This window comes from Humulus lupulus, chromosome 5 (genome assembly GCF_963169125.1).
Source record: "Humulus lupulus chromosome 5, drHumLupu1.1, whole genome shotgun sequence".
Lineage (NCBI taxonomy): Eukaryota > Viridiplantae > Streptophyta > Magnoliopsida > Rosales > Cannabaceae > Humulus > Humulus lupulus.
This window is the reverse complement of record NC_084797.1, coordinates 48,124,579-48,138,201: the sequence shown is the minus strand read 5'-3', so window position 1 is coordinate 48,138,201 and position 13,623 is coordinate 48,124,579. Positions and strand designations below refer to the sequence as shown.

Sequence of the window (13,623 nt, the reverse complement as noted above, 5' to 3'; positions counted from 1 at the left end):
TATTTAATTTTTAAATTCATATACATTATCTTTGATTTTAACACCTAATAAACTTACAAAAATTTAAATAAGATAATAAACTTAATATTTTTGAGTTTTTATTATTAACAAAAAATAGTTGTAGCTATACTAATTTAATTATTATTATTATTATTATTATTATTATTAATTACTAGAAAAGTATAACTGTGCCGCCTAGCACAATTTTTTAAATATAAAATATATGTTTTTAAATTATGAGTTATTTTGTAACATATATCTAGCTAGCTATAACATAACTAATTATATAAAGTAGTTATTATGATATAATAATTATATAATGTTGCTATAACGTAAATAATTATATTATTTTTAAATATAATATATGTTGGTTATTATTATATAAGGTAGCTAAGATTTTTCCTTTAGTTTAAATAATTGATTTTTACTTTATTATTTTAAATAATTGATTTTCACTTTAATTTTCTGCTTAGCTAGATATATGTTAAAAAATAAATAACGTGGTTACACATTGATTTTTTTTATTAATATATGTTAAAAAATTAGAAAAATCTATAGATTAGATTAACGGTTACACTTTGATTTTTTTTTTTTTATATAAATTATTTTCGGTGGCAAAAACTAAGCATTATTTATCATAAATATCTCAAATATGAAGTACATGATATTATTATGGTGTAACCATATGTTGATTTTTTTACCATTTAATTATTATATAAATTAATAATATTATATATAAATATATCTTCATGATTTTATATATATATTCTAAACCTTCTTTATAACTGTCATATTTTCATCTACTCTAATTTATTTTAAACATAATGCCCAAGTCCTTTTTATGCATTATTTACTAGAGTTTACATATATTTATAGCAAAGCAACAAGCCTCAAATTTCAAAGCCTTTTTCATTCTTCTTTTCTTCTTCTGAAAGTTCTTTCAAGGTATTATTTACTGGCTATTACTTCAAACACTCTCTTCTTCGCTCCTTCTCTTCTTTTTAATTTTGCAAAATTATAATAATTTTTTTTCAATTATTATTACTACTATTGCTTTTACATATTGCCACTTTTAATTTGCGTAACCAGTTTTCCTAATGAACTATTTTCATGTTATTTAATTATGATACAATCTACTTAGAATAGTTCCAATTTTAGCAATCAACACGGTAGTATGAAGAGAAAATAACAAAGTTCGCATTCTTCAGGTACTAATAAGATATTGTACAAATTAATATTATTGTCTGCTTAAATGTAATCTTTATAATTAGCTAGATTGAGAAAATATTTCATCAAATTTCATAATATGCATTAAAAAAATTTGTACCATTTATTAATTCTCACTTGTATAGTTTCTATGCTTAATGACACTATATTTTAATTTTTTTTTTCATTTTTCACCAATTTTGTATTTTTTTTTTTTTTGGTGAGGGAACAGAGTACATGGAATTGATTTATGCCATTATAAAAGATTGTGGTCACTTAAGCAATGTTCTACAACAAATTTCCTTATTGCAATCTCAACTTTCATCTTTAGCTCGTCACGAAAGGATTCAAAAATTAAAACTCAAGAGATATGCCTTAAATGTCCAGTATCATACAATAGATGATGATTTACCTATCATTCAAAAAACTATATGCAAGCACACAAGGTTGAAGCGAAAAATTCAAATTATCCAAGATAAATACAAACATGATTTAAATAAGAGAATCATCTTGACCCTTCAAATTGTCAAATTTTTCATAAAATTTATGAAGTTGGACAACATTAGAAGTGACACTGGATTGCTTCAATCAAACTGTAAGTTATTCTCCATAATAATTTTTTTATTCCTACTTACAATTAAAACAAAATATTATCTTTATTATAGATATAAACAAATTTTAAATGTATATTAATACATGTTTGTAATATGTTTCAGGTGGAAATCTCCTCCAATCACATGGTACAACTACAAATGAAAATAATAAATCGTTACATAATGATCAAAACAATAAAAAAAAATAAAGGAAAACACATACTTCATACAGGTACATTAATATTTACTTTTGTTGAGTTTTGTTAATTATTGTTAATGCTTCTAAGATTAGAAATTATTAAACTATTCTTTGTTTTTGGAATTATAAAATTATGCAGTTTAACATGGACCAGTAAAAAGAGTGTGCTTCTCTTTCAAGGAAAACATACATGAGTCCACATACTTCTCACTAGATGGTGCAAGCTCAAATAATGGTACCTCTTTACATAAAACTACATGTAGAATTAATGATAATATTAGTATATTTATGTAACATATGTTTTATTGGTAATATAGTTATAATTCGGTCCAATGATGAGGAAGCAAACGAAGAAATTAAAAAGCTCAAACAACAAGTTACCGTTCATGGACTTAATCTTGTCCAGTTCGAGGATAAAATAGGTATTATAATGCTTTTCTTACCATATTCACTTGGACGAAATTACATCCTTTATTTGTTAATATATTATTATTTGTTCAATTAACAGCTTATTATACAACACCTTGGAATTTTGGAATCCCTTCATACACATGTCAATATTGTGGTGCCATTTTATGGTATGAGGAACGGACAAAGAAAACACAAAAGGTCTCACATCCCAAATTCATATTTTTTTTGTATGGAAGGACGTGTGCAGATGCCATTATTGAAAGAAGCACCCCCTTTACTTAAATTTCTCTTAGGACCAGAATCTGGACAAAAAGGGTTTAAATTTCGAAAAAATATAAGAGCTTATAACTCCATGTTTGCATTCACATCAATGGGTGGCCGAGTTGATATGTCTATCAATCAATCGGCAGGTCCTTATATTTTTTGGATGAGTGGTCAGAATTATCATCACATTGGTTCTTTGTTGCCAGAAGTTGGGAAAAAACCACAGTTTGCTCAACTATATATATATATATATATGATACTGAAAATGAGATAGGAAACCGAATGGATACACTACTAAGACATGGGAGGAAGATAGAGATTGAACACGAATTCGTTCATGAATTATCTCAAATGTTGGATCAGCATAATAATTTGGTCAAATCCTTTAGAATGGCAAGGGATAGATTCAAAGCACAACCAGAATCTACGTTTCGTTTACGCCTCCTAAGTAGCAGGACAACAGATGGTCGTCAATACAATATGCCAACATCATCTGAAGTAGCAGGCTTAATAGTTGGTGATTTTAGTGAAGCGAACTTCGAACGTGACGTTATTGTGGAGCACCGAACTAAAGGAATTAAGAGAATCACAGATCTGCATCCAAGTTTCATGTCTATGACGTACCCATTAATACACCCTTATGGTGAAGATGGATATAGACTTGGCATACCTTTGAGAGACGTAACTGAAAGCTCTTTTAAAAGGAAAAAGTTGACAATGAGGCAACATTATTGCTTTAGGTTGCAGCAAAGATTAAATGAGGGTCATACTCTTCTTCGATCTGGTAGACTACTGCAACAATATATAGTTGATTCTTACATGGAAATTGAAGAAGAAAGATTTCGTTGGATACGAAATAACCAAAAAAAACTCAAATTATACCTTTTTTCTAGTTTAATGGACGCTATTCATCGTGGTGATTCAGATTGCTCAAAAGTGGGGAAATCAATTATTTTGCCTTCGTCACACACTGGGGGACCGCGATATAGAGTACAAAATTATCAAGATGCTGTGGCAATGTGTAAATGGGCAGGATATCCTGATTTATTTCTTACTTTCACTTGCAACCCAAAGTGGTCAGAAATAAATGATATGATCCATTTAATAGGCCAAAAATATGATAACAATCAGGTCGATATCATATGCAGAGTATTTGAGATAAAGCTATTCCAACTAATGCACGATCTGAAAAAAGAACAACCGTTTGGAAAGATAATCGCATGCAAGTTTATTTCACATTTGTATCCACAACGAGCTCAACTCAATTGTTTATAAAAAATGTTTTTACCAACAATAATTTCACAATTCCCACCAAAATTTCTAAATTTTAAGTTTTTATCTATGTTGTCGCAGGTATATACACAATTGAGTTCCAAAAAAGAGGACTGCCTCAAGCACACATACTACTTTTCTTGCATTCGACATTGAAAAATCCTTCAACAGACCATATTGATAATATAATAAGCGCGGAAATCTCGGACTTAAATGTTGATCCTGATGGTTATAATGTCGTCAATAAATTTATGATTCATGGACCTTGTGGAAAACTTAATTCAAACTCTCCATGTATGATGCAAGATAGGTGCACAAAACATTTTCCAAAAAATTTCAATGATCAAACGACCATCGACACAGATGGCTTTCCAGTCTACAAAAGGAGAAATGTAGGTATTCATGTCGAAAAGAAAGGTGTCCTTTTAGATAATCGATATGTAGTTCCTTATCATAGGAATTTGGTTGTCAAATTTGATGCACATATTAATGTCGAGGTTTGCAATTACTCTAGATCAGTCAAATACCTTTTCAAATATGTTCATAAAGGGTCTGACAGAACTACTGAAACAATGGAATTTATTGACACTGCCAAAGAAATAGATGAGATAAAAACATATTTGGATTGCATATATATCTCGGCAACTGAAGCTTGCTGGAGAATATTCCAATTCGACATACATTACAGACAGCCAGCAGTTGAAAGATTACCATTCCATTTACCTGGAGAGCACACAGTAATATTCGAAGAAAACAAATGTGTTGAAAATGTTGTTTGCATACCTGGAATAGAAAAAACAAAGTTCACTCAATGGTTGGAGGCAAACAAGAATTATGATGATGCACGAGAGCTAACTTATTCGGATTTCCCTGTAAGTTGGGTTTGGAATTCAAAGGAGAAAACATGGACTAGGAGAAAACATGGATTGGAAATTGGAAGAATTTACTTCGTGCATCCTTCGACTGGAGAACACTTCTATTTGAGAATGTTGTTAAATTTTGTCAAAGGGAGCACTTCTTATGAAAGTATTAGAACAATAAATGGGGTGACATATCCTAATTTTAAAGGCGCATGCTATGCTTTGGCATTGTTAGACGACGATAAAGAGTGGATAGATTGCTTGATTGAAGCTGCAATATGGGCAACTGGAAAAGAATTAAGACATCTTTTCGTCATGATACTCATTCACTGTCAGGTTTCTGATGCATCACAACTTTGAAAATCTAATTATATTGCATTGTCAGAAGACATAACTTCATTGCAAAGGAAGAGATTTAGAATGAATGATCTTAAGTTAACTGAACAACAAGTTGGATGTAACGCCCTACTACCTTAGAGCCGTTACTAAGTGAGTTTAAAATAGAAATCGTGCTTTTGACTGACTCTAAGTGGTTTCTAAAACCAAAAGTGTGGATAAATCAGAATTTAAGGCTGTACTCTTTTAAAATGTTTAACTTCATTGAAAACGTAAGTATAAAACATCTGGGATCCCAAAATAAGGTTTACAAAATATTTACAACTCAAAAATAGATTTACACCAAGTTAACTATCAAAAGAATGGATTAATACAGCCATTTACAAAATGCCCCCAACCAAAGCAGTCGGGCAGGCCGAACATGTACGCGCCGCCCCCACGCTCTCCATACTCATGGCCGGTTGACTGACTCCTTGCTTTTACCTGCCACACGGAGCACCCGTGAGCCGAAGCCCAGCAAGAAAACCCAAATAGTACATAACATATGCAAATAATATAGCTGGCATAATTCACTGACAAATAGGAAAACCATCAAATTAAACAAGCACGGCCATGCCGCCCCAGAGGCCTTACCAAAGCTTGGGGTCTCGATCCTCACCGTAGGATAACTCATGTATCCCTTGGGTCCCACCCTGGCTATAGCATAACATGTGCTGAGCGTTACTTCCGGCCCCACGGCCGTACCCGGCCTTCGCCGTTCTCGGCCTTAGCCGTTCATTCCATTATAATCACACATATAATACATTATGAATTAACCATTCAAACATACAATAGTTCATCTAAGATTACACATTTTCACACAATACAATCTAGGGCCGTGCCCTGCAATCACACAGTGGGCCCATGCCCTATTCTCGGGTGTTACGGTTTTCTTACCTTTAGATTCGGTAGCCTTGATCACCTGACTCCTTGAGCACGATCCTACCCGAGCCCTAGCACTTACCTAAGCAAAATTCACAAGTCAAAGTCATCACCAATCCTCAAGTCCAAAACCTAACCTCGGGACTAATCTCGAGCCCCCGGGAAGTCCTAGATCCCCAAAACAAAGTGGCGGAATCGAGCCCTGAACCCTAGGTCAAAATCCCTTCACAAAAGCCCAAAAATCCCCTCTGTGAATAGTGCAGCGCTACAGCGCTCAAAAGAGGGCGTTGTAGCGCTACAAGCAGAACCACCCCACCAGAACAGGGGCTAGCGCTACAGCGCCCCCTGACTAGGGCTAGTTGCAGCCAGACCAAACCCAAAATCGCATTTTGCGATTTTCTTCTCCCATTTCAACTCCAATCTTGCCCAGACCTTTTCCAAACCCAAAAACACACATAACCACACCTCACACTCATCCCAAGCATCCCATGAACTCAATCCCAAGCTCAAGCAACCCAAAACTCAAAATCTAACACAATGAACCCAAAAACCAGAAATCCACTCAAACAACAAGGATAGGGTCTTAGAAATCATACTGTGGGTGGAATTTCGACCTTGAATTGAACCCTAGACCTCCTTGGCTTGCACCTTCACAACCTTGACCTGTTTTCCCCAAAAACCCCATCCATTTAGCTCAAAAACACAATCCAAACCAGTCAAGCCCTAAAACAGAAAATCCCCAAGAACTTACCTCAATTTCTGATGTGATCTTGCTAACCCCTTGCCAATCCTCAAGCCTAGCTTAGGATCCTTGATTCTCAGCCTACCCCAGCTCTCCACTGACCTTGACTCCAAGAAAAATGAAGGAAATTGGTTGGGAGAGCCACAAACCGTTCTTTTGGAGCAAAAACCCTTCAGCTTTCCCTCTCTTTTCTTTTCTCTTCTTTCTTTCTTTCTTTCTTTTCAGCCTATAACCCTTTTTTCTACAAAATCCACTAAGTATAAAGCCCTTCTTTATTTTATCTCTTACAAGCCTAATGACCAAAATGCCCTCCCTTACTAATTCTAAACCTTTATGCCCATAAAGGGGCATTTTAGTCCTATTACCCAAATTCCCACTAATTCCTCAAGTGTTCCTAATAATTCCCGCTCGCTACCCAATACCTGATTAATCATCAAATATACATTCCTCATCATCAAGATTAACCTCAATATATTTCCAAATTCTCATTAAAACTCCCCAGGCTTAACCCAAGCCGGGTATAGATTCTCGCTTTGACTTTTCCGCTAACCCGCTCACTCTAGGATCGTCTCGAGTCATGGATCACCGATATCAACACAAAACATGCCCAAAATGGCCAGATTACTATTATGCTCTTTTTAAGACAATCAGGTCTACATGCATACTAATTCACATAGTCATGCATCACAAATAATCAAATAGTCATATAACATGCATTAAATCATAATCATGCATTAAACTCATAAAAGTCACACACATAATCCCATTATGCCCTCCAGGCACACTACTCCAGGCCCTTAAGCCTTAATAGCGAATTTGGGGTCGTTACATTGGAGCATACACATTGTTCGAGATTGAAAGTATCATGCTGAAGATGGGAAAAAGTTTGAAAGATATAGATGGAATGCCCCTGCCTAATCCATCCTTGATAAGAGACTCGGGTAATAGATTGGTTAATGAAGAGCTTGATTATGACCGAGATCAATTAATGATATTGCATGAGAAATCATTTGCTGCTCTAAATCCTTTCCAAAAATCAGCTTATAAAGCAATAGTACATCCAGTAGAGAATGAACAAGGCAATTTATTTTTTATCAATGGACATGGTGGTACTGGTAAAACATTTTTATGGAATACAATAATTGCAAAGCTCATATCACAATAAAAAATAGTCTTGCCTGTAGCAACTTCAGGCATAGCTGCTTTATTATTGCCTAATGGTAGGATAGCTCATTCACGATTTCATATTCCCTTGAATGTTACAGCAGAGTCGACTTGTGAAATTCGACAAGGCACCCTACTAGCTGGACTTCTTGTGAAAACTTCATTGATCATTTGGGATGAAGCACCTATGGCAAATAAGTTCTGCTTTGAAGCTTTGGATAAGACCTTAAGAGATATTCTAAGAACAAGGTTTGAAAATAGCTCTAACAAACCTTTTGGAGGACTTACAATAGTGTGTGGTGGTGATTTCCGACAAATATTACCAGTTGTCCCAAAAGGTACAAGAGCTGATATTGTTGATGCTTTTCTTAACTCATCATATTTGTGGCCATTTTTCAAAATATATGAGCTCAACCAAAATATGAGGCTCTATAATGGAAGCTTGACTGGTTTTGAGGCTGCTAAAATAGCTTCTTTTGACAAATGGATGTTGCAGATTGGAGATGGTTCATTATATGATGACATTGATAGACAATTAATTAAGCTTCCTTCTGATATCGCCATAAATCCATCTCAAGATCCAATGAAATCCATAATTAAAGTTATCTACCCATCACTTTTACAAAAGTACAACGATCCTACATATTTGACAGAAAGAGCAATATTAATACCAAAAAATGAAATGGTCTATGAACTAAATGAGATGATTATGAATATTATACCAGGTGAAGGGAGAACATATTTTAGCTCAGAAAGTATATGCAAAGCAAGTGTAAAGACAAATGATGAAGATCTTTTGTATCCATCTGAATTTTTGCATGGTTTGAAATTTAATGGCATCCCTAATCATGAGATGCGACTTAAGAAAGGTGCTCCTATAATGCTCCTTATAAATCTAAATCAAACAGAAGGCCTATGCAATGGCACAAGATTGATTATCAGGCATCTTGGTAAATGGTCCATTAGATGCGACATCATTTCTGGAACAAATATTGGTGAAAATGTCACAATTCCAAGAATTATCATGTCTCCCAATGAATCAAGATGGCCATTCAAGCTTAATAGAAGACAACTTCCCTTGGCACCATGTTTTTCCATGACAATCAACAAAAGCCAAGGACAATCTCGTAAACATGTTGGCTTGTACCTCCCTAAGCAAGTATTCACCCACAGTCAATTATATGTTGCTGTGTCCCGAGTTACCGCAAGAGAAGGATTGATCATACTAAATGCTGATGATGAGGTGGGAGACCCAACCTTAATAAAAAATATTGTTTACAAAGAAGTATTTCAAAATACCCACTCAAAAACAATCTATTTATTCTAGAAAATGATATAGTCTCCTTATTCATGTCCTTCAAATTCTTACCTTATAAGGTATAAATTTTACTAGTTTTAATCAAATAAATTCTCCATTCTTGCTATTGTACATAGTTCAATTATATCTTTAGCAAAATATATATTTTGAAGCTACATGTGTTTATATTATTGTAAATTACAATATCAACTTCATTACACAAACATAGTAGTAAAAAAAATATGAGTATTAACTAATTTCAATATTATTCCTTGCCTTATTTGTTTCACAACTCATCTAATCAAAATAATACTACATATGATTTTTTTCCCCAAATCGTGAATTACATTAACTCTTTTATTTATTTACTAAATATAATATTCATTGTTAGTCTAAAATGAATCAACAAATATATATATATGGCTGCACTCTTAATGATTACTACCCATAGATGGTTACTTTGATATTAACTATTGGATTAAGATCAATGGTCCATATTTATAGTTTTTAATTAAAATTTCTAAAAATAAATTGTGATTTTTTCAAATTTTTAGAAGAGTGACCTGATGACATGTCGGTCACATTATTATTAAATTAAATAATTAAAAAAATCTTATCTAAACATTATATAGAAAATTTGCATTATAAATGTAACTCATCACTTTAAGTAAATGTGACAAAAAGAAAAGGGAGGAAGGATCTTGTTTAAAATCACAAAAAAAGCAACATTAATATATTAATCAGTTAGCACGTTAATATATATTATCATTGAGTTGATAGAATAATTGAGAGATAGAAACACATGCATGCTAGCTCATTATTTGTTGTCCACCAAGTTTTCATCATTTTGAATTAAAAAAGAATATGCTTAAGGTTTTTGTATTATTAAAAAAAGGATCTTGTTTAAAATATAAATTAAATATTTTGATCACATTTAAAAGTTTGTTAGAACTAGTTTGTAAGTTATCGTGAGAAGTTGTTTTACCTGTTTTAACAAGTTTAGATCCCAAAAAATTCAAGCAAGATATTCTATTGTGCAACTTCAGGTTTGACCCATTCTTCATGTGCATGAACATCATCATCCTCATTACCTTCTATACGCAAACCCTCCGCATCGACTTCCACTTCATGTTCAAACGATGCATTTTCAGTATCTTTTTCTTCATTTTGCACATAATGTTCGTAACTAGCATTTGCTGAAAGCCAAATTTTCTTGTAGATTTAGAATGTGTATGAAGGATAAATGGACCATATTTATGTCAAAAGTCAATCCAAAAAGAAGAAGATAATATATTTGGAAACATGATAATTATAATAAAAATTTATTATAATTAACTCAATTACATATGTGTAACATGTTTTAGTTTCCACATATAATTTATAATTTTAATATTAGTGTGTACATATATTTATTATTTTAAAATTTTAATTAATGAAAAATTATAATTCTATTGGTTTATTCAATACTATTAAGTAGTTAATGAAAAATTATAATTCTATTTGTTTTCAAAAATAAAAATAGTAATTGATATATTTAATAGCCTAACATATACATAAAAAATTAATTTATTCATTAGCATCATATATAATATAATATTTGTTACAAAATATTTTCGTTATTTTGAGTTTTTATTAAAAAAAATCAATATATTTTTAATAATAGGTTTTTTTACATAATAAAAAATTAAATAATAAAATATACATAAATATTCATTTGAAATAAACTTTCACTTAATTTTTTTTAACAAAAAACAATAAAAAAATATATAAAAAAAAAACTGTCACATATTTATATTTATAGAACCTATTCCTTATTTTTACCATCCAAATAAAATTAATTTGACAGTGAACAATAAAAAACACAATTTATTTACATAATCATTGAAAAAAATATCAAAGAATATAGTAAAAAAGAACATAATACTTTTAAATATCTTTTCATAATTCATAAATTTCTCACAAATACGTAAACTTAAAAATTTTCATTTAATTTATTAATAATACTAGGAAGATTTTATATTTTATAATAATTAAAACTATTATAATCTCTATATATATTGTGAGTATTTTTTATTTTGAAATATCAATTAATTTTATATTTTAGAATTTATTTTATAATCTTATATCCCTCTATTTAAGATATATATTTTGTACTTTCAATTTTTTGTAAGAAGCATCTTGAATTATAATTTTATTGTATATTAAAGTAAATAACTTAAAATATGTTTATTGATTCACTTGTTATTTTTGGTAATAAATACTATTAGATTTTTGTTTAATGACCAAAGAGTATTAAATAATCAAGTTATCAAGACCATCTAATCTAAAATAATTTAATGGTTCAAACTGAAAGTAAAAATTGATGTGAAAATTAGTGTCCATAGAACCTATCCCCCATTTTTTACATCAATTTTTAAATTTATTTTTAACCATTATATTAATTCAGATCTAATGTTATGGATTGTTTGGGTATTTTTAATAGCCTATAATAAATATAAAAAAACTATAATTCTATTGTTTCCATATATAAACACAGTAGTTTTTTTTACATTTGTAATATATTTATTTATTAGAGATTATTCATTGAAAAGTAATTACATTATTTTTTATAAAAATTAATTAATTACGTTTTTTTATTGGACATTATTTTTAATAACACCATAACTTAATTTTTTTTTATAGGAAAAGAACATATGATCGAATTTTTTTTATAAGATCATTGTAGTGTTAGTCTCCAAATAATTTATTTCATAAAAAAATATTAAAATAAAGGGGTCAAATAGGAAAAAAACTTAAGCTTCCATTAATATAGATTATTTAAACAAAAACATAATATAAAATGATGCAATATTATAAATAACACCAAACAATAATGACACATATGCTAAACAAACACAATTAAACTCATAAAAAAAACATATTAAAAAAAACACATTGAATCTTCATAAAAAAATTATTCATTCTTCTTCATCTTCTTCTCATTCAACTGTTTTCCTTTCTTTACTTTCATTTTCACTTATTCCTCAAAAAAAGTTTGAATTGATTAACACGATTTTCTAGTGCACTAGAAAACTTTGCAACCTCTTCAAAAAGTCCATCCATGAACTTATTCATTTCAATCATACGACCGATACCGTAATCAAAATCTTTAAAAAAGTGATTAAATTCTAGGTCTTCGCCAAGAGAAGCATCACACGGTTTGACATCTTTCTCATCATCACTAATTAGTTCAATCTTCATCTTCTTCAGTGGGGACTCTACTTCATCGTCATTACACATGTCACAGAGTAACACATCACGAACTCTGTCTTGATCATTGGAATGAGAAGATGGAGAGGTTTCTTTATTTTTGGAATAGGTTGTATCAGAAATGTTGATCGTAGACACGGTTAGTGATTGTGGATGAAGCTTTTTTTTTAGTAAAATAATATAGAATCTCGGTTTTGTGTGAGTGTGTGTGTTTTTTTGGAGAGATTGGGGAGTATTTATACCATAAAACAATTTAATTATTAAAAAAAATGAACACATAATATTGAATTCATGCAATTGTAACTTTCCAAATTAATCAAGTACTATGTGTTATTACAATTTATGTTATTTCATACTTCTTTTTTTTTTTTTTACAAATATTCCATAAAATTGTTACATATGAGTTTATATTATCTACACCATAATATGTGTGACATTAATTTTATAATAACATTAGTCATATATACAATTAAAAAATTAAATATTTTTGTTATTTGATAAATGACATTTTAGCGATAAATGATTTTTATGTTGTTACATATAGTTGTGAATTTTATTTTATATTAGCTATATTGTAGTGTGTGTGATATTTATTTTATCAAAATAACTTTCTTAAATAAAATATAAAAATTTATGTTTTTTTGAAACTATTTTTTTATATAATACATAATATGACATTAATGTTGTTACATATAGTTACAAAATTGAGCTTATATTATACTATGTGTGACATTTTTTTCGAAAATATTAGTGAAAACAATAATATAAAAAAAATTAAATATGTTATTATTTTTTAAAAAAAATATATGACATCAATGTTGTTACATATATTTATTAAATCGACTTTATATTATCTATACCATAGTATGTATGTTTGTGTTACACCCTGTTCTTCCGAATTTCGACACAGTCATAAATGATCCACAAAATGTAGGCTCGTAAAGTGTATGCTAAAAAATGACAAGCAGTGGCTGGACACTTGTACAAATTTGCATGATTCTTGACTTGTTCTTTTTGGCGATCGAGCATGAGTTGCAGTGTTCGAGCTTGAGTTGCATGCTCAAACACATCAACCTTCTCCGAGGAATGATTTTGGCAAAATTAGTGGA

General features: G+C 30.5%; 2 protein-coding genes across 2 annotated transcripts; both read left to right on the top strand.

Annotated features, from left to right (window-relative positions):
• Positions 1–1,443: 1,443 nt before the first annotated feature.
• On the top strand, positions 1,444–5,165 carry LOC133779118 (uncharacterized). The gene is made up of 6 exons (XM_062219115.1): positions 1,444–1,801; positions 1,923–1,946; positions 2,316–2,420; positions 2,507–2,607; positions 3,037–3,940; positions 4,027–5,165. The coding sequence occupies exons 1-6, from the start codon at positions 1,444–1,446 to the stop codon at positions 5,163–5,165; spliced, it is 2,631 nt and encodes an 876-aa protein (XP_062075099.1).
• Positions 5,166–7,678: 2,513 nt separating this feature from the next.
• On the top strand, positions 7,679–9,295 carry LOC133779117 (uncharacterized). Its single transcript, XM_062219114.1, has 2 exons — positions 7,679–7,883; positions 7,977–9,295. The coding sequence occupies exons 1-2, from the start codon at positions 7,679–7,681 to the stop codon at positions 9,293–9,295; spliced, it is 1,524 nt and encodes a 507-aa protein (XP_062075098.1).
• The last annotated feature ends 4,328 nt before the right edge of the window (positions 9,296–13,623 follow it).